The sequence below is a fragment of the Salmo salar genome, chromosome ssa20 (assembly GCF_905237065.1).
Source record: "Salmo salar chromosome ssa20, Ssal_v3.1, whole genome shotgun sequence".
Lineage (NCBI taxonomy): Eukaryota > Metazoa > Chordata > Actinopteri > Salmoniformes > Salmonidae > Salmo > Salmo salar.
This window is the reverse complement of record NC_059461.1, coordinates 19,172,062-19,199,885: the sequence shown is the minus strand read 5'-3', so window position 1 is coordinate 19,199,885 and position 27,824 is coordinate 19,172,062. Positions and strand designations below refer to the sequence as shown.

At 39.4% G+C, this 27,824-nt stretch overlaps 1 protein-coding gene across 1 annotated transcript in view; it reads left to right on the top strand.

Moving 5' to 3' along the window:
• The first annotated feature begins 8,873 nt into the window (after window positions 1–8,873).
• The window catches only part of LOC106579988 (nuclear receptor subfamily 5 group A member 2), a 34,047-nt gene continuing 15,096 nt past the window's right edge, over window positions 8,874–27,824 (top strand). Inside the window, exons 1-6 of the mRNA XM_014160482.2 lie at window positions 8,874–9,068; window positions 11,130–11,248; window positions 11,349–11,490; window positions 17,372–18,030; window positions 22,237–22,356; window positions 23,364–23,511. Of these exons, the coding sequence (XP_014015957.1) occupies window positions 9,047–9,068; window positions 11,130–11,248; window positions 11,349–11,490; window positions 17,372–18,030; window positions 22,237–22,356; window positions 23,364–23,511 (1,210 nt within the window). The 5' untranslated portion in view covers window positions 8,874–9,046. The remainder of the gene's footprint in view (window positions 9,069–11,129; window positions 11,249–11,348; window positions 11,491–17,371; window positions 18,031–22,236; window positions 22,357–23,363; window positions 23,512–27,824) is intronic.

Below are 27,824 nucleotides of genomic sequence, written 5' to 3'. Positions count from 1 at the left end.
CAGTTGTTGTCATGTCAATTATTATTTAACAGGTTAGTGACCAGTGTGAAGAGTCTATGCTTCCCTTTTGTTTGATGCTTATTTGCTATAAACAAAAATAACCATTGCTATCTGATAGTATTAAGCTTACCAAGACATGTACTTGTACATCTAGGGTTTAAGGGACACACTCTTTCTCTGTCATTTGAAGCCCGTCAGCAGATTTTGGATGGGCCTAATCTGTGTGTCCCTGACCCATCTAGCCTAATTTGTTTTGCAGACTGAGAAAGCCTATCATTCACACACACACATACACAAAAACAAACCGTTCCTGCAATAGAGAGAGAAAGATCTGTATCTAGACAACATGAATTATGATCATCTACATTTAGGGTGTAACTAAAACGCAGGACCAGGGACAGGATCACAGTGTACTGCACCTTTGGTAGAATCTGAATGCTAAAGCTGAATGGAACTGCAATGCATATTGAAATGTAAAGCAATGAATCTCAATGCCGTACTTCATATAGTCAAAGGAGAGGAGGAGATCGAGGCCAAACACACGATCGACAGTGACATTGTCCTGTTTAGGTTATCTGGAGATTGATCAGTGGAGCTGCTGCTTGCATCATGTCTGTGATCCGGCCCAGGAGTGGTCCATTGGCAGAGAAGGGCCTACTTATCTGCTCAAGGCTGAGCAAGGCGAGGGGATTTTGACAGGCTGTTCTAACAGCAGCCCCTCTTCTCTCCTCTGACAGGATCCCCTCCTTCACTGACTGACCTCCACTCTCAGGCTCACTCAAGGCTGGAGGTGTGGAGTCCCTTTCAATGGAGATGTATCATGCAGGGATAACAAAGGGGAAAATGTATCCTGTGCATGGATTGTGTTGAATATGATGGTGTATATCTGACATAATAGCAAATCCTATCAATACCACTATTTACATCTACCACACACAATAGAGAAATGGGCCATACCATGACAAATGCAGTATACACAATTCAATGCATTATTATAACCCTATAAAAGTCACAAAATCATTAACATCGTCAAGACCAAAATATTCTGAACCAAATATGGTTATAGTATGTGTTGTGCAGCTCCCAGTCAGGACAGGGTTGAGAGGTCTTAATTGCAGGCCCTGGCAGCGTTAGGTTTCGAGTGGCCCACCATAGCGGGAGCTGCCCTTTAGAAATGCCACCCTCTGAGCCAGGTTCTCTTATCAGAACTAAAAGTCCAATATCCTATCTCTTTGATAAGAGCCAGAGGTTTGATAAACACAGAGTTGGAGCTGAGATAGAAGAGCACAGTACCACAGATTTAGGGGAGTATTGCTGCTTTGATTAAGATGTAAAGACAATCTAGAATAAATGACACATCTTTACTTGTCTTGCCAAGGGGTTTCATCATAACAAGCCTTTGGGAGTCACACACATATTCCTCCTCCAACTGCACTATCATTTGTTAATTTTGTTCGCTCAGTGCCTTGACGGTGTATGCTTTTACTGTAATATGACTTTGTTGGTAGCAGTGATGGTGTTGGTGTTTAATTCAACTAGCCCCATGACACCTGCCTGTGCTTTAGGTTGAGCCCATTTACGTTACTCTTGGAGACGTGTCAAGGCCTGACCCCTCACCAAAATGAGAGAGATACAAGTGAAGAGAGAGAGAGGGGGATGGAGAAAGTGAGGTAGGAAAAATCCTTAGAGAGGGTGGATAAAGACATAGATAGAGAGAGAGAGTGAAAGAGAGAGAGAAAGATAGATAGAGAGAGAGAGCATTTCGGGAGCATGTAGCATGGACTGTAGGGAAATGGCGGCGGCATCAGAGAAATGTGAGGGAACAAGGTTAGATCCCTCTGAAAGTGTGTCAGTTGGCAGAGGGTGAGGAATGGTGGGACTGTTATCGTAAGGCAGCGGGGCTGGAGTGCGCCAGGGTCAAGGGGAACAACATGATAGGGCCCCCCCAAGGGAAGTGGGGAGATGTGGAGAGGGGGGAGACGAGAGAGAGGGGGAGATGACCACACCTGGAGAAACCACACTTCAGGAGCGTGGCAGAAAGGACACAGGCCAATAAATCCAAGTGGACACTGATAGGCCTGTACTGTCAAGGCTGAAAGACCCTTGAATCTCCATAATGATCTTCTGGTTGCTAAAGGAGAAATCTGCGGTTTAAACAATAACAAAGTTGGGCCTGGAGAAATGTAACCACTGTCAAATTCATAGACAGAGCAATGAATGCATTGACTGATCATCCATGATATTAAAATAATAATTTTAACCATGTTTTGGGGCTATGCTGCTTGCAAACAATGGAGTAAAGCAAGCTTATATTTTGAGTTCTTACTGTATATGCTATTCTTCAAGAATCAATGGGTAAATAATTAATTTCAAAGTTTAAAAAGTAAATAAATAAATCATTAAATCGATGTTCAAATGGCAGATTGCCCCTTTAAAGATGTACAACAGGAACAAATGACATGCCTGTTGAGTTTATAAGGAAATAACAATCGAAAATGGATTCAAATAATTTGTATATATTGTTTAAGATATGTTTGGCCTTATAAATATACATATATTTTAAATATATATTTTGTTCTTGTCTCCTCAAATTCTCTGTCTGGTGTCAGAGATTTATAATGGATAAAAAGCTATAAATGCTATAATCTTACCTAATGAATACCTACCAGGCTGTTGTAACCTTGAATGCAAATGGGCTTCTGGCAGACGCCAACATTTGAACATCTGCTCGTCCAGTTAATCACTTCAATCTGATTCCCTTCATGAGAGCATGCTCATAAATGAAAACAGCATTTTAATAAATGCTCATATCAAACATTGAGCGATATAACCCTGATTCTCAGGGCCAGGAAATGAAATTGAGGGAAAACAAATGAGAATTTGTTTAAAGTTTTGTATTTGCGTCTATAACAATTTGGAGGCAAAAGAGATTGAGGACTTTTAGATCTGTCTCCAAATTTTGAGAGGAGAGTTTTGGTCAAGGACAGCTCCAGGAGGTTTGCCAGGCAGTAACAGTAATATCTGTACTGTACATGTTAAAGTGGCTGTACTGTCCAGAGAGTCTATATTGACAGATCCATCTCAAACTTTTATTATAGTACACTACTCTGTACTAGACAACTGGGTTGCTCCTGTCTTTCTCATTACTGAATGTTTTGCCAAACAAACATTTATAAATGCGGTTTCTGAAGATTTCTGACATGTTCAAATGTGAAGGACAGAGCATTTTTGGACTGAAGTGAAAGCAGAAAAATATTCTAAAGAGAGATGTACTACAACAATAGACTGTATAGGCTCTTTTGATGCATACCAAGTTGATACTGCATGAAATTACTTTGACTGCTATAATGGATTATTAAACCAAAATATAGGGATATGTTTAAGTGTGTGCAAGGTTTCATTTGAGGATGACCTTGTGAGGGCATGTTTCTATTGTTGTTGAACACAAAGCTGATTTCTCAAAAGAGCACTAAAGGAAACGGCTGTTAAATTTCAGCAATAAGTCAAGGCCAAGGAATGGTATTAATGTATTGAGGTGCTCCATCTATGCTGTAGGCCTTGGCTTGCATCTCCCAGCTCTGAGCATCAATGAGGCTAAGCACAAATACTGAAAGGCCTGCATTGTTTTATTGGTTTCTCCCAATTACTATTCAATACCGTCTCCTACTACCTTATTATTACTACTTACTTACTTACTAATTACTTACTTACTTACTTACTTACTTACTCAGTGGTGTAAAGTACTTAAGTAAAAATACTTTAAAGTACTACTTAGGGAGCTTTTGGGGGTATCTGTACTTTACTTTACTATTTGTATTTTTGACAACTTTTACTTTTACTTCACAACATTCCTAGTGAAAATAATGTGCTTTTTACTCCATACATTTTCCCTGACACCCAAAAGTTCTTGTTACATTTTGAATGCTTAGCAGGACAGAAAATGGTCCAATTCACACACTAATCAAGAGAACATCCCTAGTTATCCCTACTGTCTCTTATCTGGCGGACTCACTAAGCACAAATGCTTCGTTTGTTAATTATGTCTGAGTGTTGGAGTGTGCACCTGGCTATCTGTGAATTTCAAAAATCAAGACAATTGTGCAGTCTGGTTTGCTTAATAAAAGAAATTTGAAATGATTTATACTTTTACTTTTGATACTTAAGTATGTTTACTTTTAGACTTTTACTCAAGTAGTATTTTATTGGGTGACTTTCACTTTTACTGTAGTCATTTTCTATTAAGTTATCTTTACTTTTACTCAAGTATGACACTTTTTCCACCACTGTACTACTACTTACTTAGTACTTACTTCCTATAATAATTAATAACTAATACAATCCCCAATGCTCACAGTAGGCCTGCTGTCCATGCTTCAACCACTACTGAAAGAGTGTTTGGTTTTGTAGTCCTTGGTAGTTTATATGTATCAAGATGGTAGTCTATATACATAGAGTAGACCACCAGAGGGCATAACTCCAAAATAGTCATTACAGATACCCATGTTCATCTTGTCCATCACATTTCATCAAACCCCATGGTCTATTGTAAATGTAATTAATATGGATATATGAAACTCTTTGAGGGATTTTTTTTTTAGTTCCAAAGTAATTCTAGCTCTTAGTAAAGTGTTTGTGGTTTTAAGCATTGACCTTGTGGGAAGACACTGGCGGAAACCCCTTGCACGTTTGCTTTCTTAAGATGCTATTGTAGTTTGACCATCTTTGTTCCTCCTCCAAGTGTTTTATTTGGTTTCGTTTGTACAGTACCCTTACCCAAAGGACAAGCGGAAGACACTGACATATGTATTGAGCCAGGGGTTATCGTATTGTTCATGCTTGCTTTGTGATTTGTTATTGACAAGTAGAAATGTAATCTCTCAATATATGTATATTCTTCTGAGAAAGCAGTCTCCACTTTCTTCTGTATCGTTCAGACAGCTCCTCTTTGAGGCACAATTGATCCAATCAATAACTGGTAACGGTTGTTACACCTGGGTGAGATGGCTACACCTGGGTGAGATGGCTACACCTGGGTGAGATGTTACACCTGGGTGAGATGGCTACACCTGGGTGAGATGGCTACACCTGGGTGAGATGTTACACCTGGGTGAGATGGCTACACCTGGGTGAGATGGCTACACCTGGGTGAGATGGCTACACCTGGGTGAGATGGCTACACCTGGGTGAGATGTTACACCTGGGTGAGATGGCTACACCTGGGTGAGATGTTACACCTGGGTGAGATGGCTACACCTGGGTGAGATGGCTACACCTGGGTGAGATGTTACACCTGGGTGAGATGGCTACACCTGGGTGAGATGGCTACACCTGGGTGAGATGGCTACACCTGGGTGAGATGGCTACACCTGGGTGAGATGTTACACCTGGGTGAGATGTTACACCTGGGTGAGATGGCTACACCTAAACTGACGTGCTACATGTTACATCCAGTCAGTCTGTTCTACTGTAATTCCATCCTCGTCTGAACCATCAGCATGTATTTTCTATAGCAGAATTATATAATGAAAATAATACTTACTTTTTTAATAACTTTTTTTGGTGACATATTTACTCTTCTTTTTTTTTTGCTGTGTTACATGTAAAAAAGATGAGCATAAATGCACTTTCACCTATATAGCAATTGTTTTCCTATACTTTTTTATCCCAAAGATTCTGCTGTTTTAGCAGAAAATAGCTGCAGATGGCACAATGAGCAAAATATAAATGATGAAGTCAAAACAACATCGAAGCCCCAATCCTGCTCTTTATTTATTGTCCTAATATATCTCAGAGACAGAGACAGAGCGCTTCTGATGCTGGGGTACCATTGACCTGTAGCCACAGCACACTCGCAAAACAAAAGAGTGCTGGAGACAAACATTAGATAGGCCATATTTCTGGGATTCATTGACAAGAGGCCTAGCCTGGTGTCTGCCTCTGCAGGCCCTCTTCCTACTCCTCACCCTGTCCTGACAGTGGGCTCAATGTTTGTTTTCTGCCTCTTAGATATAATAATAGGATGTGTTGATAGCCTAATCAGGGACCTTGTTTTTGCCTAAACTGAGACCTTGGAGGGTCACTGCCCCATACTAAGATCCTTCACTGCAGTGGGCTCACGGCACTATAGGATACATACAACAGGAAGTGTAGGATAGATGTCTCATTAGCCTTAGTCTCATAGAGCTAATGCCTCTAGTACAGTTACAGTTAATGCTGCTGGTGCAATAACAACCATAGTGTAATTCAAATGTAATAGTTTAAACTCCTGCTTTGCACCACCTCATAGGATAATAATCATGTCCACAACCTGCAAACAATGGGTAGAATGGAGAATGAAGCAAATGTTTATCATGATTCATGAACAGGAATTCCAAAAGACATACCTTGTGGGTTTTGTATTTCTCCAGCTATGCAGGCCAATTGATACAACTAGAATGATGAGATAACCAAATGCCTGGTGTAGACTTGCAATGTTTCACCACAAACGTTATGAGCTTTTACACATTCAAATAAGAGGTGGAATCGATCTTGGCCTTCAAGTCATTACAATAGACAGGCACTTGAGCACAATATCTTAAAGGTTCAATACAACCGTTTTATCTCAATATCAAGTAATTTCTGGGTAACAATTAAGTACCTTAATGTAATTTTCTTCAATTACAATGGTAAAAATTAACCCAAAATTTCTCAAGCAAGAATTTTGCTAGGACTGTCTGGGAGCGGTCTGAGTGAGGGGCCTAATTGGACGAGCCTAATGGGAGGGATATGTAACCTCATAGTGTGGAAATCTATATAAAACAATGGAAAATTACATTTTGGACTGCACTGGGCCTTTAAGAATATAGCATCTCTATACAATATCTCCTCTCACCGAACCGATGTTCTAAATCCACATTATAAACTGGGTGGTTCGAGCCCTGAATGCTGATTGGCTGAAAGCCGTGGTATATGTTTGTAACAGCTTTATAATAGCAATAAGGCACCTCGGGGTATCCATTCACTCCGCGTTGCGCCGTGCGTAAGAACAGCCCTTAGCCATGATATATTGATCATATACCACACCCCCGCATGCCTTATTGCTTAATTATACAAAGGGTGGGTCTAATCCTGAATGCTGATTGTTTAAAACTGCATTCCAGCCCGTGTCTATTCCACAAGTTAACACCAGCTAAATCTATGACATTGAAATGCCTATTTACTCTGTTCCATCTGACTGCGCAATCCACTGGCTCATCACTGCAGCCAAGCAATGTATAAACTTGATCTCCACTATGAAAAGCATCTAGACATTATCTCACATTTCTTTTAGACTAACATTTAGTTTTCAGCAGCGGAAGATGTGTATAAACGTTGCTGTCTGTCTCTCCGACATTTGCAACATTGTTTCAATATTCAAAAGTGTTCATGGCTCTCATGAGGACCGACACGGGACTGGAAGACCCAGAGTTACCTCTGCTGCAGAGGATACGTTAATTCGATTTACCAGCCTCAGAAATTGCAGCCCAAATAAATGCTTCACAGAGTTGAAGTAACAGACACATCTCAACATCAACTGTTCAGAGGAGACTTGTGTGAAATATATCCAGCTGTCCCATAGCAATGAACATGTTGGGAGTCAGGACTAGACAGACAGGCACACAGCGTTTCTCAGCCAATCGAAATCATGAATAAACTGGCATCATTTTTATGGATATATATATATATATATATATAAAGAAATGTAAATTGAAAAAATGTAAAACGAAACGAAGTGCAGCTAGTTTGCATTCTTTCCAGCTTCAGTTTGAAGTGATTGTGTTAGCTGTCTTGTTAGCTTGCTCCTCTGAACCACAGTGTCAGAGAGAGCCGGACAGATAGAATGACCCGAACAGATAGAATGAGTCTAGCCGGCTTGGGTAGCAACCCTCAATTTGTGTTGGCACTATATATTGTGGAAGGATTAAATAGTATGAATAAATTCATCAAAATAACGTTTTTAATGAAAATATGTCAATCATTATTTAAATATGTTGGTAACCCGTTGTACAAAAGTGATAATGCACTCGAAGCCGGTGTTATTGTCATGGTTTGCCGGCCCTCGACTACCTCTCGGGCCTACCAACACCCATGCCAATATATCCTGCTAACACTGGCTTCTCAGGCATTATCACTTGATTGTACACACCACTGTCATTAACACAGAACATACTGTATCCTAAAGTGGTTATTTCAGACCTAATACCACTGCAGATTTATTACAATGAACTCAAGAAAAAACGTGAGTTTTATTAATTTGACTAAGCTGCGCTGGTGGCAACAATATAATTGAAATTGGACTCAGGTAATTATCATTCCTGATTTTGTAAATGTTCTGCCTTGGAGTTTATCCACGGGAATTGTAGATAGATGGTAGAGGTTCAGATGATTATGTGTGCCTTTATGGTCACTGAGGGGCTTGCATTACACAATGCATTGACCTACTGTCATTAGATTGCTGAAGTATATTAGTTACATATTTTCTACAATTGTAAGGCGATTCCCTATTGTCTTTGTCATAGCCAAAGAATGCCAGTTTCACAGTAATAAAACATTCATAATTACATTAGATGATTGAACTGCCATACACAGTGCTCAAGGACAGACACTACAATATGGATTGTTTGAAATATGTCAATTTTCTGGCATATATGATACTGATGAGGTATAGGACACTGATAGCCCCGTACGATACACTGTGTCTGTATGTGTGCATCTCAGTTATTATATTGCTTGGATTGTGAAAAAAGGGCGCATCATCGTATCCGTAGTCGTCACATGACATGTCGATGACCAATAAGAACTTTAGTAACTTTTTCGCTATTTAATAAAGAAGGAAGAGCAAAGACAAAGCTGGAAATGACTGCAGTTATCCGTGGAGATCCCCATTTTCCTAAATCATCTGTTTTTAGGCTAAGTATTTGTTTTGTATATTCGGATTTTATAAGCTATCCAAAGTGGCCAAAGTTTTGCAGCATTTTATTTAAGGTTTTATTATCGTCGACGTCTGGCCTACCTCATAGGTAATCAAATGTTGGGAGAAAAGGCACAAGGTAAGTCTAATAATCCGCTAGTTGAATCTGTACAATTGTCTTAAACTTTGGATATGCCAACATTAACTTTGTAAACCCACAGATAGGCTTATGCAATATTTTATACATATAGCAATATGCCTCTAATGTTTTGTTGTAGCAAGTCCATTTCGAATAGCCTATTTAAAGTCATTAAGAATGAGATAGAACACAATTTTTATAAAGAAATTCTGTCTGCGCTTCCCATATTTGTGGCTTGCCCGTAAAGCATAATGCATCCTGACAAATATTATATAAACCTCGCATAAGCCTTCAGTAGGCTATCTGAGAAATAAGTTATTCAAAACTATTTATCCTTGAACACTTTTATTTTTTGTTTGTTTGGCTCAGTAAGAAAAATAAGAAAAATATTACGCTAGCTACCTAGTTTGGCGCATTTGAAATCAAAGTGGTACAAAATGAAATGCTTCCTCTCCACATCTGAACTTGAGGTATCGAGTAGGCTAATAGATTTGCATAATTGCCAGAACGGCAAATAGAGTCAGTGTGAATCAGTGAATCTAATTTAATTCTACAAAATAGCTTATACCCAAACAAAATAATTAAGCCTACTTATCGAATATAACCTAATCCTCCTATTTTGTAATTAATAATTATAAAAAGATAGTTAATAGACTAACGCTCCTTGTTGAAATGTATTGTTGAAACAGCCTTGAAATATAATTAAGTCATATGCAAAGAGGCTGCGTTTCCTTTGATAGATCTACCTAGCATATATCTAAGGCCTACTGATGTGAAAGTATACATCTATCCTTTGATGCGTAGGCTAAAGGCCAACTCATTTCTTGTAAAAAAAAATATTGCTGTTCACATCAATGGCATAATTTAGTCACACAATTAAAATGAATTATGAAAACTAAAACGACTGATGATTATGATAGTAGTAATATCAATATCAACAAACAACATGAATAATAATAACAATACTTGTAATAACGATCGATATAGCCTAACAATGCTACATAATATTAATATAAATATTATTAATAATCATACTAATAAGATTAATAAGACAATACTACTAATAATAGGCCTACTAATAATATTAATTGTAATGGCTAATATCACCTTCGGTCATCCTCTGTTCCTTTTTGATGGTTCACGGCATTCTCCTTCAGATTTGACATCTCTAACCGTTTATTATGTTGCAAGACAGAGTACACCGTACCGCTTAGGAGGTTGTTTCCTAAATATAGGTGGTCGCATCCACCGCTCATTGACCAATCTCCCAGTAGAAGAGCCTTGAGTACAGGACCTGTGCGCGTGTCGAAGGCTATGCGTGCGAGGCGTATAAAGACAGAAGACTACTGAAGCTGAAGCGCGCGTGGCCGTGTTGTGTTTGGATTATAAAACGCGTTATTCTATCCTGGTTTGGGACATTTCATGATTAATAGGGTTAAGCACTTGGAAGAAGGGGACAATAAAGGTATCCATCTATGCGTCTTATATTTGGCGTATTTTGGGCTCAATGAATCTGTCTAATCATGTGCCTGTTTAATTTTAGGATAATGTTGGTTGCCCCTAATAGACGTAACATAAAAATGAAATTGAATTCAATTGGATTTGAATAAACTATTAATATGAAAATGGTATGTACACTCGCATACAGTATGTAATCATCGGTCTTATTTTTGTGAAATAGACTAAAACTATTGCCAATCAGCTCTCATACAAATGCGAATTTCACTAGATCAACTATTTATCATGTTCAATGTGGAAATCAATAAACTTCTGCATTCTTCCCCTATGTGCATTATGATTTATCAACCCATATTAAGATCATAATTATTATAAGCCAAACTTGGTTTTGTTAGGTTTTATGACTATTTGAATTAAGTTTGTTTTAAAAACAGACATTTTTGTCACAACTGCTATGAATCCTGCAATTTCGTCCTGCATTTTACAATGTGTCATGGGCAGTAAATGCATTCGATTAAGAAACGGTACTTTATTTGAATGAATTGATTAATTACATCCCTGCGTCACCGTTTTTCTTGACCCTTGATTTTATTCGCTAACTAGGCGTCCCTTTGAAAGTAATGGACTACACCTATGATGCCGATTTGGAAGAATTGTGTCCTGTTTGTGGAGATAAGGTCTCAGGATACCACTATGGACTCCTTACATGTGAAAGTTGTAAGGTATTTTTATTTGGAATTACTCATTATTTAAAATGTCCTTTTCCCCCCTTGTGTTTGTGGGTATTGTGGCCCGTCAACCTAATGTAGATATTTTCTCCAGGGCTTCTTCAAGAGGACAGTCCAGAACAATAAGAGGTACACTTGTGCAGAAAACCAGGAGTGTAAAATAGACAAAACACAGCGGAAGAGATGTCCCTTCTGCCGATTCCAGAAATGCCTCAATGTTGGCATGAGATTAGAAGGTATGGTTCTCCTCATCATTTTACCCCTTAATTTGACGTTATCAGTGAGAGCATTTCAACGTTATTGTCCAGAAGAAATATGCCCTTAATGTTGTGGCATATTTTTACATATGCAAATAAAATACAATTTTATGACTGTAGATCTATTTGCATTTTTAAATAATTTGCTATTCATCTAAAATATTTACATTTCTTCTTTATGGTCAGTAGGACTACACTAAAAATAAAAGGTATCTGGAGCATCCTAGGGGTTCTTCATATTGAAACTGTGGGGAACCCCTACAAGTTCTTCCAAGAACCCCTTTAATGGATCCTCAGATAACCTTTTGAAGAACCTTTTGGGGTACATTTCTGAACTATCCCCCCTCCTCTATTATTATTATTAATAATAATATGCATAACAATAACACACTTTTTTGTTGTCAGTGTTTATTTTAATTTGAGTGGCAAAGCAGAATAAAATATCAAAATATGATGTAAACTCCCAGCAGAGCCCCAAGTCCACTGGGCATACCCTCTGGCGTGTTGATGTTAATGTGTTGATATTATCCGTATCCATAGTCAGAATGCTTTTGCAGTGCATGGTGATTTAACAGGTTTGCTGTTATATTCATCAGAGGTGTAGGGAGGGTGAAGTCTGTGAATCCAAAAAAATAGTAATTATACAGATGATTAACACAACATGCACACGACAGTATTCACCTTGGTTTTTGTGGTAAATGTGAATGAAAAAACTTTTTGTTAATGGTTTTCACACACATACCTTGTCCATAATGTAGAGGCCTATGGGATTTTCATTGTATAACATACCAATACCAATTGATATACCTTTGTACACTACGGTCAAAAGTTTAAGAACACGTACTCATTCAAGGGTTTTTCTTAATTTTTACTATTTTCTACATTGTTGAATAATAGTGGTACATCAAAACTATGAAATAACACATATGGAATCATTTAGTAACCAAAAATGTGTTAAACAAATCAAAATATATTTGAGATTTGAGATTCTTCAAATAACCACCCTTTGCCTTGATGACAGCTTTGCACACTCTTGGCATTCTCTCAACCAGCTTCATGAGGTAGTCACATAGAATGCATTTCAATTAGCAGGTGTGCCTTCTTTGTGGAATTCCTTTCCTTCTTAATGCATTTGAGCCAATCACTTGTGTGTGTGTGTGTGTGTGGGGGGGGGGGGGTACAGAAGATAGCCCTATTTGGTAAAAGACCAAGTCCATATTATGGCAATAACAGCTCAAATAAGCAAAGAGAAATGACAGTACATCATTACTTTAAGACCTGAAGGTCAGTCAATGCGGAACATTTCAAGAACTTTGAACATTTCTAGAAGTGCAGTCGCAAAAATCATCAAGGGCTATGATGAAACTGGTTCTCATGAGGACCGACACAGGACTGGAAGACCCAGTGTTACCTCTGCTGCAGAGGATAAGTTCATTAGAGTTAACAGCCTCAGAAATTGCAGCCAAAATAAATGCTTCACAGAGTTCAAGTAACAGACACATCTCAACATCAGCTGTTCAGAGGAGACTTGTGTGAATCAGGCCTTCATGGTCAAATTGCTGCAAAGAAAGCACTACTAAAGGGCACCAATGAGAAGAAGAGACTTGCTTGGGCCAAGAAACACGAGCAATGGACATTAGACCGGTGGAAATTTGTCCTTTGGTCTGAAGTCCAAATTGGAGGTTTTTGGTTCTAACCGCCGTGTCTTTGTGAGACGCGGTGTAGGTGAACGGATGATCTCCGCATGTGTATTTCCCACTGTAAAGCATGGAGGAGGAGGTGTTATGGTGTGGGGGTGTATAGCTGGTGACACTGTCAAATCAAATCAAACTTTATTTGCCACATGCACCGAATACAACAAGTGTAGACTTTACCATGAAATTCTTACTTACAAGCCCTTAACCAACAGTGCAGTTCAAGAAGAAGAAAATATTTATCAAGTAGGCTAAAATAAAAAGTAACAGAATAAGAATAACAATAACGAGGCTATATACAAAGGGCATCGGTACCGAGTTAGTGTGCAGGGGTGCAGGCTAGTTGAGGTAATCTGTACATGTAGGTGGGGGCGAAGTGACTTTGCATACGTAACAAACAAACAGCGAGTAGCAGCAGTGTACGGGGGGGGGGGGGTCAATGTAAATTGTCCGGTGGCGATTTTTATCAATTGTTCAGCAGTTTAATGGCTTGGGGGTAGAAGCTGCTGAGGAGCTTTTTGGTCCTAGACTTGACGCTCCGGTACCTATGATTTATTTAGAACTCAAGGCACACTTACCCAGCATGGCTACCACAGCATTCTGCAGTGATACGCCATCCCATCTGGTTTGGGCTTAGTTGGATGATCATTTGTTTTTCAACAGGACAATGACCCAACACACCTCTAGGCTGTGTAAGGGCTGTTTTACCAAGAAGGAGAGTGATGGAATGCTGCATCAGATGACCTGGCCTCCACAATCCCCCAACCTCAAACAAATTGAGATTGTTTGGGATGAGTGGGATCGCAGAGTGAAGGAAAAGCAGCCAACAAGTGCTCAGCATATGTGGGAACTCCTTCAAGACTGTTGGAAAAGTATTCCAGGTGAAGCTGGTTGAGAGAATGCCAAGAGTGTGAAAAGCTGTAATCAAGGCAAAAGGGTGGCTATTTGAGGAATCTCAAATCTCAAATATATTTTTATTTGTTTAACACTTTTTTGGTTACTACATGATTCCATATGTGTTATTTCATAGTTTTGATGTCTTCACTATTATTCTACAATGTAGAAAATAAAATAAAAAATAAGAAAAACCCTTAATGCTTAGGTGTTCTAAAACTTCTGACCGGTATTGTATGCCTCCTCCTCTGTATACCTGCAGACACAGACACAAAAGTGAGCAGTTCAGTCATCCACACCCAGTTCAGCTAGCCTTCAAATGATTCTTATAGCAAACAGTTGAAGTTGGAAGTTTACATACACTTAGTTTGAAGTCATTAAAACTCGTTTTTCAAACACTCCACAAATTTCTTGTTAACAAACTATAGTTTTGCCAAATCGGTTAGGACATCCACTTTGTACATGACACACGTAATTTTTCCAACAGTTGTTTACAGACAGATTATTTCACTTATAATTCACTGTATCATAACTCCAGTGGGTCATAAATTTACATACACTAAATTGACTGTGCCTTTAAACAACTTGGAAAATTCCACAAAATGATGTCATGGCTTTAGAAGCTTCTGATTGGCTAATTGACATAATTTGAGTCAATTGGAGGTGTACCTGTGGATGTATTTCAAGGCCTACCTTCAAACTCAGTGCCTCTTTGCTTGACATCATGGGAAAATCAAAAGAAATCAGCCAAGATCTCAGAAAAAAATTGCAGACCTCCACAAGTCTGGTACATCCTTGGGAGCAATTTCCAAACGCCTGAAGGTACCACGTTCATCTGTACAAACAATAGTACGCGTGTATAACCACCATGGGACCACGCAGCTGTCATACCACTCAGGAAGGAGATGCGTTCTGTCTCCTAGAGATGAACATACTTTGGTGCGAAAAGTGCAAATCAATCCCTGAACAACAGCAAAGGACCTTGTAAAGATGCATGTGGAAACAGGTACAAAAGTATCTATATCCACAGTAAAACGAGTCCTATATCGACATAACCTGAAAGGTCGCTCAGCAAGGAAGAAGCCACTGCTCCAAAACCGCCATAAAAAAAGCCAGACTACGGTTTGCAACTGCACATGAGGACAAAGATCGTACTTTTTGGAGAAATTTCATCTCTGATCATCTCTGGTCTGATGAAACAAAAATAGAACTGTTTGGCCATAATGACCATCGTTATGTTTGGAGGAAAAAGGGGGAGGTTTGCAAGCCAAAGAACACCATCCCAACTGTGAAGCATGGGGGTGGCAGCATCATGTTGTGGGGGTGCTTTGCTGCAGGAGTGACTGGTGCGCTTCACAAATTAGATGGCATCATGAGGAAGGAAGATTATGTGGATATATTGAAGCAACATCTCAATACATCAGTCAGGAAGTTAAAGCTTGGTGGCAAATGGGTCTTCCAAATGGACAATGACCCCAAGCATACTTCCAAAGTTGTGGCAAAATGGCTTAAGGACAACAAAGTCAAGCTATTGGAGTGGCCATCACAAAGCCCTGACCTCAATCCTATAGAAAATTTGTGGGCAGAACTGAAAAAGCGGGTGCGAGCAAGGAGGCCTACAAACCTGACTCAGTTGCACCAGCTCTGTCAGGAGGAATGGGACAAAATTCACCCAACTTATTGTGGGAAGCTTGTGGAAGGCTACCCGAAATGTTTGACCCAAGTTAAACAATTTAAAGGCAATGCTACCAAATACTAATTGAGTGTATGTAAACTTCTGACCCACTGGGAATGTGATGAAAGAAATCAAATCTGAAATAAATCATTCTCTCTACTATTATTCTGACATTTCACATTCTTAAAATAAAGTGGTGATTCTAACTGACCTAAGACAGGGAATTTTTACTAGGATTAAATGTCAGGAATTGTGAAAAACTGAATTTAAATGTATTTGGCTAAGGTGTATGTGAAGTTCCGACTTCAACTGTACGTATTCGTACCTCTGTTGATTGATTTCCTTTGAATTGTGTCCATTTTCTGTTTTACAAAGATTTGCACAAATATGAAAGATAGATGCTATCATCATGAAATAATATAAATTTATATCATATAAGGGACAAACCTTACCTTAAATTGAGGAGATCTTTACATTTTTCAGTTAAGTGCCTGCACCTGCTGTCCTTTCACATTCAAATCCACGTGTTTCAGTTGGGCAGTTAGGTTCATGCAAGAAACCCTACCAACTAAGGAAGTTCCTCAATGAACCCCACCTCCTATGGGGTTCTTGGAAGCACCTTTTTGGGGCAATTTTCAATGTCAAGAATCCGAAGGTTCTTCAAAGAACTTTGAGGATCTTAGAAGAACCCTTGTTGAACCCCTACATTTTAGAGTATAGAATGGATTTTATAGCCTGTCTTAGCAATCAGTTGCATCTGGATTGTCAAATGTTTGTGCAAAAGTTGTAGTGCATTAGGGACAGACAACATACAGTCCATGTGGTTTTGTGAGGGGCTAGAGCGCGCAAAACATGCCGGGGGCCAGAGCGCCGATTTCACCAGTGATTCCCAGGCATGTGATGCGAGAAAGCACCTGTTTCCGTGGAGAAATGACACATTCTTGACTTGCTGATAAAACTCTGGGCTTCTCGCTGATGGTTTTAAGCGTTCTATTTATATCAACAAGCTTAGTGTTACGTAACGTCAAAGGCATTAGCTTATGTTGTATATAGTAAATTGTCAAAAAGATCATTCAAATGTGTAGTAGAATAAAGGAGAATGGGTCACACTTTCAACAAACTATCTGTTAATGAGCAACTGCTTGCTACAGTTAGGGTTAGGGTAAGGTTTCGAATAAGGGTAAGGGTTAAGTTTAGGGTTAGGAAAAGGGTTAAGGTTAGGGTTACAGCTAGGGTTAGTAGATAGTTAGCTGAAATGCTACTGATACTGTAGTCTATCCAAATAAAGTGTTACTGGAGTATGATACCCTGGCGGTTGTTTTACATTGCTTTTTCCAAAAATTGGTTCAGGAAACTGCCAAACATTCCTGACTAAATTAGGGTATTTTCCTGTGCACTTGTTATGGCTGTATTTTCAATGATAGACGTTTGAATGAGTTTCTCTTTATAAGGGCTTACATGAGGAATTATTTTACATGATTGACATTTTTCCATGATATCTTTCTGGCTATAGTAGCCTAGTAACAAATTGCATATAACAGATCCACTGTTGTCGATAAAGGTTCTGTTTCTCAACATGATGTCTCTTCTTTGACAGCGGTGCGTGCAGACCGCATGCGTGGGGGCAGGAATAAGTTTGGCCCCATGTACAAGCGGGACAGAGCCATGAAGCAGCAGAAGAAGGCTTTGATCCGTTCCACAGGCTTCAAGCTGGATTCTGCTCCTCTACAGCTCTCGCCTGTACAGACTAACTATGGCTTCACCGGAACCCTGCACAGCCTCCCCTCCCTCCCCAAAGGCCTTATGCCCTCCATCCCAGCCTCCATCAACCCCACAGACTACGAGGCCAGCCTCTACGGACCCCCCTCCTTGGGGGTGGCCATGCAACCCCATGGGCTCCTGCCCACCCAGTACCAGTACACAGCATTCCCCAGCAGGGCCATCAAGTCTGAGTACCCTGACCCTTACACAAGCTCCCCAGAGTCTCTGGTGGGGTACCCCTTACCGGACGGGTACCCCTCCGGTGTCTCCCCGCAGCTTCCCAGCCAGCACCCCCTCGTGCTGGAGCTGCTGCGCTGCGACCCAGATGAGATGCAGATGCAGAGTAAGATCATGGCCTTCCTGCAGCAGGAGCAGAGTGGCCGGGGCCGACAGGAAAAGCTGAGCACCTTCAGCCTCATGTGTCGCATGGCCGACCAGACTCTGTTCTCCATAGTGGAGTGGGCCAGGAGCTGCATCTTCTTCAAGGAGCTCAAGGTAAGCTCACAGGCTCCAGTCCACAGGGAAACGATAGGCGAGAGATGCACATTGAGAAATTATCCTTATAATCATGATCGCAGTATCATATCTTATCATTGTAATGTTCATACTTAATAGATAAGTAATATCAAGAATATTCAAGAAAAAATGATAGCGGTAGATCTTTTATCTTTTGGTTACCTGATGTCCTTTCTAAAACGTTGCACCCACACACAGATATTGGCAGTAAAGAATGAAGGCCTGTGTAAAATGATCTATTTATTATGACAGATTGTTGTCATTGTTTCTGTATCTCCTTGTTCCTGGTGGAGGCACTCAAACAGAGCAGCAGTTAAAGAGGTGACACCATAACCCATTCTGTTTCCCTCTGTGTAATGATTTGAGATGCATCACTGTCCAAGCCAGATAGGCCTTGTACTTTAATTCTCTTTGTCAACTGAATGGTGTATTTGAGTTGTGCTATACGGTACAGCACAAGTTATTGCCCCAGTCAAATGTTACTCCCGGCCCCAAAGGAGAAAGACATCAATACTGTTGTCGGACACTGTGGTGGCTGACCTGGATATGTTACAAAATACTTTTCTATTTTTAAACATTTGAGCAGTTCACCCTGCATTGGTATGAGAAGTCTGATGGCACTACGTTGTGATAACAGTATCTGCTAAATGAAGTAAATATAATTGTAAATGTAAAAATTACAATTGCAAAGCATGCTGAGAATTATTCTAAGGAGCTCCGCCCGACACAAGGCCAATAATAATACCCAGTGTGCTTTGCAGTTAATTTTTGGATGTGTATTTTCATATATACATTTACATTTTGATCATTTGGTAGACACTCTTATCCAGAGTGACTTGCAGTCAGTGCGTTCAACTAAGGCAGATAAACAACAAATCTCAGTTATAGCAAGTAAAACGTTTCGGTAACCGTTACTGAGAATGTTGTTGTTTGGGCCAGGTACTTGGAAATGAAATTCTGTACTTTAAAATACAAAATACATGTATTTTAATTAAAAGCTTTTGAAAATATAAGTATTTTGTAGTCTATTTTGATACATTGATCTTCATTGTATTTTATAATTGTATTTAAAAAAAAATTCCCATCCATGGTGAAGGCTGACCAGTGCTATTGCTCAATGGTCACTGTGCTAATTGTTCATGCTGTTCTCAGCCAGAGAATGGTTTGTGACGGGAACTTACTAATGGATTGTTTGTTCTTGTAGCACCAGATCCGAATTGAAGCGTATATTTAGAAGCAACTTTTTGTCATGTTATTGTTATTTCTCTCTCAGCCTTATCTTAGTGACAGTGAGTCCATTGTGTGGATTATCTGATGGGCCACACTCCCTGAGTGAGAAAGGAACATGGTACAGTGCCTTCTGAAAGCATTCATATCCCTTAACTTATTTCACACATTGTTGTGTTACAGCCTGAAGTCAAAATTTATTCAATATTTAAAAAAATCCTCACCCATCTACACACAAAACCCCATAATGACAAAGTGAAAACATGTTTTAAGAAGTTTTTGCAAATTTATTGAAAATGTAACACAGAAATGTCTATATTACATAAGTATTCACACCCCTGAGCCAATACTTTTTAGAAGCACCTTTGCCGGCGATTATAGCTTTGAGTCATGGGTATGTCTGTATCAGCTTTGCACATCTGGATTTGGGGATTTTCTCCCATTTCTCCCATTCTTCCATTCTCAAGCTCTGTTAAGTTAGATGGGGAGCGTCAGTGAACTGCAATCTTCAAGTCTTTCCACAGATTTTCATTGGGATTCAAACCTGGGCTTTCGTTTGGCCACTCAAGGGCTTTCACATTCTTGTTCAGAAGCCAGTCCAGCGTTACTTTGGCTGTATGCTTGGGGTCATTGTCCTGTTGGAACGTAAATCTTCTCCCCAGTCTAAGATCATTTTCACTCTGAAGCAGGTTCTCATCAAGGATTGGCTTGTATTTGGCTCCATTCATTATTCCCTCTATCCTTACCAGTTTCCCAGCCCCTGCCGCTGAAAAGCATCTCCATGTTTCACGGAAGGGATGGTGTTAAACGGGTGATGAGCTGTGCCTGGTTTTCTCCAGACATAGCGCTTTGCATTCAGGCCAAAGATCTATTTTTATCTCATCAAACCACAGAATCTATTGCCTCATACTCTCAGAGTCTTTCATGTGCTTTTTCATTAAACTCCAGGTGTGCTGTCATGTGACTTTTTCTCAGGAGTGGCTTCAAGGAACTATGTAGTTCTTTCAGAATGGTCATTGGGTTCTTGGTCACCTCCCTGACCAAGGTCCATCTTGCCCGGTTGCTCAGTTTGGTTGGACGGCCAGCTCTAGGCAGTCTGGGTAGTTCCATATTTTTTTCAATTTCCCAATGATGGAGACGACTGTGCTCTTGGAAACTTTCGACACTCTAGAAATTGTTTTATACCCTTCATCAGATATATGCCGCATCACAATTCTATAGTATAGTTTCTGCTCTGACATACATTGTCAACTGTGGGACCTTATATATACAGGTATGTTTATTTTTAAATAATGTCCAAACAATTGAATTGGCCACAGGTGGACTCCAATCAAGTTGTAGTGACATCTCAAGGATGATCAAAGGAAATTGGATGCACCTGAGGTCAATTTAGAGTGTCATAGCAAAGGGGTTTGAATACTTATGTAAATGATACCCGAGTAGACTCAAAAATACCCAAGACAACTCAAAGCTATAATCGCCGCCAAAGGTGCTTCTACAAAGTATTGACTCAGGGGTGTGAATACTTATGTAAATTAGATACTGTATTTCTGTATTTAATTTACAATAAATTAGCAAAAATGTCTAAAAACATATTTTCACTTTGTCATTATGGGGTATTGAGTGTAGATGGGTGAGAACAAAATCTATGTAATCCATTTTGAATTCAGGCTGTAACACAATAAAATGTGGAATGAGTCAAGGGGTATTAATACTTTCTGAAGGCACTGTATCTTTGTATAGGCTGTGTCAGAGAGATACACACAGGGGCCCGTGACCCCTCACTTTAGTCTTTCAACTGGGTTATTTTAGGGATGGTAGGCCTATATGCCTCTGAGGACCCATGTTCTGATGTAGTGATCAGTGGTCAGGAGTTACTGCAGTACCGTCAGTACTATGGTGTAAGACCTGACTGGGGAGGAGAATTCTGCCCCCGGACTCACAATGGTCTGAGACATAACATCAATGATAGTAATGGGGCTTTTGTTTTGAAATAATATCAGATTAAATGGTCATCATATCTGATTTTATAAAATGTTATGTAATCTCATCTAGCTATGGGATTATGCTTATGGAAAATGTGAGAGCCTGTGTGTATCTGTGTGTATGTGAGTGTGTGTGTGTGTGAAATGTTGCGTCTGTGTCCGTCTGTGTGCCGAATCCTCCTTGAGAAAAAGTACAGTAGGTTGCTGTGCCCTTCAGCTTCCTTCCCATGACCCCTCCTGATGAATCAAGACGTTTTGTGTTGGTCCTGTAGCTCCAACCGGGAGCAAGATTGGACTTCTCCTCTGGACAGATATATAGTTTCATTCAAGGGGTAGTAATTCTGTCATCCCTGTGCCAGATGAATGTGTGTCCGGGTGCGGGACAGCGCTATTAGGGGGCTACAGCAACACTCTGTGTGTCACCAGCTGCAGAGCTGCAGAATTACTGACTGAGGCGTCCTTCGGCTCCCAGAGTAATATGTACTAGCAGTGAGGAGTGTCCAATCACCCCCCCCCCACTCCAGCCCCTCACACACCACACACCCCCATCAGCTTTAATGCGCTGGCTAGGGGGGTGACGGAGGACACGGAGAGGTGAGGAGGTTGGAGAGGTCATCTCTGTGGCTCGTAAATGCAGCGTGATGAGACGCGAGACACTGACACCAGACCCAGACGCTGGAAATATGGCACAAGGACCCTCATCTTCCTCCCTGGGTTTTATAGTCACCCCATTTATCTGTCCACCTAGCTATGTGTGTTTCAGGTGGAACCACACTATCCCATGTGGATGCTAGCTTTTAAGGGGGTTGATGTTAGATTGATGCCCGCTTGAGATTGTAATATCAGTGTAGGCTGTTTTATTTGACATTGGATTTGACATTAGATTGGTTCTCCACTACCACTATGTTTTGCCATCTGTGTGGAATGAGTTTAAGCTTTGAGGTGACCTGCTGTTTTCTGTCTCCTCTTTGAGGTGGGGGATCAGATGAAGCTTCTTCACAACTGTTGGTCTGAGCTGCTGGTTCTGGACCATGTCTTCAGACAAGTGCAGCACGGGAAGGAGAGCAGCCTGTTGCTGGTTACTGGACAGGAGGTAAGCAGCCTCACAGTTCCAATAGAAAACTAATACAATGCTCATACATTCATGAATACCAGAAATACATACACAGTCACACACGCATGCCTTCATCATGTAGTCATTACAAATATACAACCTCTATGGATAGCAATAAATATTTGCGTAGATAGATTTATTTAGCAATAATGTGTATCTATACGGTAATTACTGCTATTACACTGTTCCAATGTAATTACCACACATTATTTCAGTGACACAATATAAAGTGGGACTATATCCACAAATAGATAGATAGCCTACTACTGTATGTGGAGACCCTGTGAGGGTAAGGACAGCCTTTTCCTGACCAAATGATGACCCACACAGATGCCTGCTCTTGTTTTTCCACATTTGGTCATGTTTGGAGATGCAGAACAGAACAGGAAAAAACAACCATCAGCTGATGGCTTCAGCTTGTCTCTGCAGCTTGTAACTGACGCCTGGCTTTGGGGAAGAGAGGGGAAACATTTGTTTTTATTTTTGTCTTGTTAAAATGGCATTATTTATTTCTCATAAGACAGCAATGGAAAACAGGGCATTTTTATCTACAGACTAGGTTTGTGCGAACAGGAAGAAGTTTTATTATTTCTAGAAGCTACTATGGGAATTGGAGGATTTAACGTCCAATATGTTACATAACACTTAAATCTCATTAATTTAGAAAGTGGGGAGAAACTACAGCTATGGCCGTGATTGGAAGTCCCATAGGGCGGCGCACAATTGGCCCAGCGTCGTCCGGGTTAGGGTTTGGCCGGGGTAGGCCATCATTGTAAATAAGAATTTGTTCTTAACTGACTTGCCTAGTTAATTAAAGGCTAAATATAGCTTTTTTTATTTTTAAATACAGCTGACTCATTGTATGGCATCTATGTATCTGTATTGAAGTAATTCAGTAAATTTGTACTGTATGTGGTGTGTTTCCGGCACAATTTAAAGCCTGTATACAGCAAAACATCATGTTGTCCTCCGGTGCTGTGTTGCAGATGGATCTGTCATCCATGGGGTCCCAGGCGGGGGTGACTCTTTCAGGCCTGGTCCAAAGAGGACAGGTGCTGGCTGGGAGGCTGCTGACCCTGCAGGTGGACAGGAGAGAGGTTGCCTGCCTTAAGTTCCTCCTTCTCTTCAATCCCAGTGAGTAGACCACATATATATATATATATATACATATATATACACACATATATGTATACATATATATACATATATATATGTATACATATATATATGTATACATATATATATGTATACATATGTATATATGTGTATATATATATGTGTATATATATATATGTGTATATATATATATATATATATATATGTGTATATATATATATGTGTATATATATATATATATATATATATGTATATATATATATATGTATATATATGTATACATATATATATACATATATATATGTATACATATATATATACATATATATATGTATACATATATATATGTATACATATATATATGTATATATATGTATACATATATATACATATATATATATATATACATATATATATGTATACATATATATATATATACACTAATATATATATATATACACATATATATATATACACATATATATATATATATATATATATACACATATATATATATATACACATATATATATATACACATATATATATACACATATATACATATGTATACATATATATATGTATACATATATATATGTATACATATATATATGTATACATATATATATATATATATATATGTATACATATATATATGTATACATATATATATGTATACATAATATGTATACATATATATATGTATACATATATATATGTATACATATATATGTATACATATGTATATATATATGTATATATGTATATATATATATGTATACATATATATATATATATATATATATGTATACATATATATATGTATACAGGGTTTTTCTTGATTTTTACTAGTTTCTACATTGTAGAATAATAGTGAAGACATCAAAAGTATGAAATAACACATATGGAATCATGTAGTAACCAAAAAAGTGTTAAACAAATCAAAATATATTTTATATTTGAGATTCTTTAAAGTAGCCACCCTTTGCCTTGATGACAAATTTGGCATTGGCAAAGGGTGGCATTTTCTCAACCAGCTTCATGAGGTAGTCATCTGGAATGCGTTTCAATTAACAGGTGTGCCTTGTTAAAAGGTCATTTGTGGAATTTCTTTCCTGGTATACAGAACATAGCCCTATTTGGTAAAATACCAAGTCCATATTATGGCAAGAACAGCTCTAATAAGCAAAGAGAAATGACAGTCCATCATAATTTAAAGACATGAAGGTCAGTCAATCCGGAACTTTGAAAGTTTCTTCCAGTGCAGTCGCAAAAACCATCAAGCGCTTTGATGAAACTAGCTCTCATGAGGACCATCACAGGAAAGGAAGACCCAGAGCTACTTTTGCTGCAGAGGATAGGTTCATTAGAGTTACCCGCCTCAGAAATTGCAGCCAAAATAAATGCTTCACAGAATTCAAGTAGCAGACACATCTCAACATCAACTGTTCAGAGGAGACTGCATGAGTCAGGCCTTCATGGTCGAATTGCATCTACATAGGTGGGAGGCTGCTTGGGCCAAGAAACACAAGCAATAGATAATAGACCGGTGGAAATCTGTCTTTGGTCCAAATGTACGATTTTTGGTTCCAACTGCCGTGTCTTTGTGAGACACAGAGTAGGTGAATGGATGATCTCCGCATGTGTGTTTCCCACCGTGAAGCATGGAGGAGGAGGTGTATCGTGTAGGGGTGCTTTGCGGGTGATTTATTTAGAATTCAAGGCACACTTAACCAGCATTGCTACCACAGCATTCTGCAGCGATACACCATCCCATCTGTCCACAGCTGTCCTCAAAGCAAAGGATGGCTACTTTGAAGAATCTGTAATATAAAATAGATTTGGATTTGTTTTGATGTCTTCACTATTTTTCTACAATGTAGAAAATAGTAAAAAATAAAGAAACCCCTTGAATGAGTAGGTGTATCCAAACTTCTGACTGCTACTCTATATACACTGTATACTCTACCATATTAGATTATGATTAATAGTCTTATAATATATATATATTATTAATATGCCATTTATAAGACGCTTTTATCTAACGCGACTTACAGTCATGCATGCATACCGGTAACGTGCAGTGAGGTTGGTGGCTTGGTAGGCACTGGCTATTATCAAAGCGAGATTTACTCACAAATAAACCTTGAAGCACAAGTTCACCATACAACAGATAGCTCCGACAACCAGAGTGACATAGGCTATGAACTGAGATTGACAAACAATTCTCACCAAATGTAAATACCAATGTAGACAAAATACAGAAGCGATAGCCTACGATGGCGACATATTTGATATGATGTGACGAAATGACACTGAGCTCTGCCATAGACCGATGTAGCATCCACAGTTACAACGAATAGGTGGCACTGAAAGACCAATATATGGACACATTTCATCCGCAAACTCCATAGCCTTTCACAATGGATTTACAAATATTATTACACTTACATATATACACTCATGGCCAGTTTATTAGGCACACCCCCCGTTCACAAAAATAGTTAGCTCCTACAGACAGTGAGTCATGTGGCAGTGGCTTGCTATATAGAACAGGCAGACTGGTATTGAGACATTCAGTTACTGTTCGACTGAACGTTAAATTGGGCAACACAAGTGACCTAATTGACTTTGAGTGTGGTATAATCGTCCGTACCAGGCACGGCAGTTCCAGTATCTCAGAAACGGCCTGGCCTTTTCACACATGACAGTGTGCAGGGTTTCTCGAGAATGGTGCGGCAAAGAAAAAACATCCAGTCAGCGGCTGTCCTGTGGGCGAAAACAGCTCGTTGATGAGAGAAGTCGAAGGAGAAGAATCGTGCAAGCTAATAGGTGTACCACAAACAGGCAAATAACGGCGCAGTACAACAGTGATGTGCAGAACGGCATCTTGGAATACCCAACTCGTCGGTCCTTGTCAAGGATGAGCTATTGCAGCAGACAATCACACCGGTTTCCACTACTATCAGCTAAAAACAAGAAGCGGCTCCAGCGGGTACGCGATAACCAAGACTGGACAACTGAAGAGTGGAAAAACATTGCCTGGTCCGACAAATCCCGGTTCCTGTTGCGTCATGCTGATGGTAGAGTCAGGATTTGGCGTAAGCAGCATGAGTCCATGGCGAAATCCAGACTGGTGTCAACGGTACAGGCTGGGGGCGGTGGAGTGATGGTGTGGCGAATGACCCGAAGAATTCAGGCTGTTCTGTAGGCAGAAGGGGGGTGTCTGACCCAGTACTTGATGGGTGTACCTAATAAACTGTAATTAATAAGTGTAATTAAGTGTAATTAATAAGGTTCTAACTAAATTATCATGTCAACAATTGAAATGACTGAAAAATGCCGTTCAGAACGTCAAAAAAGTGTCTCATCAAAACAAAAATGTTGCTTGATAAATGAAATCAAAGGGATGTTGTCCGTAAATCCAAACCATAAACAGCTAGACTACTTTAGGAAATGAAATACATATTAAAGCCACTAAAGTATAGACAATGGTGAAAATGAGGAAGTAAGCTACAAAGTAAAATCTTTTATAAAGGTTTCTGCAAGAACAGCGCCTCGGGGCTTTCCTATCATGTGATAGCCTACAGGTTAACTCCGTGGTGCTGAATGGACAGCAGCACTATTCTGATGTTCATTCAACAGTAGCTTAACTCGCAAAAACAAATATTGCACATAAGCCTACCTTTACTTGTAAATGAAGTACAACAGGGTGAACCTCTTGGTAACAGGGTTGTATAAGTCTTATTTAATCCTTTGGAGTTTGAAAAGTCTCTCAGTCTCAATTGACATGAGGACCAAGGATGCTGCAGTTGTACTTCCCCAACACTCCCAACACATCATCAGCAAAGGCTGTAGCTCGTTTGTCACGCTTACATCATCAAATCCCCAAAGTCATGTAACGCAACATCACAGAGATCTGGGCTTTGTTTGTAACATCTTTGGTCTCATCTACTTCTACCGCATCAAATGGGCCTGCATTAGGAGGATGTCCTTTCGAATCACGTCACTGACTGCTTCAATCAAATCATCCTGTATTCTGTTTGATGTACCCAAAAACACTGTGGAAGTCTCCAGGTGTCTAGCTAACCTTTCATCTTTTTCAGCAAAGGTATACAATAACGCTACATAGTTGCTACGATTACATGAGCTTGTACTCTAATCATTACCGTGAAATTCAAACTCTTGTTTCCCTCGGTAGCTTGTTGCTCTAATAAGGTCCTTCAAAATGTTTTCCCGCTAATTGATTGCATTTTTGAACATTCGCGCTTATAGCCTTCTGCAATGTGCTAATTGCTGCGCTTATGTGAAAAAATTGCTTAATAGGTTAT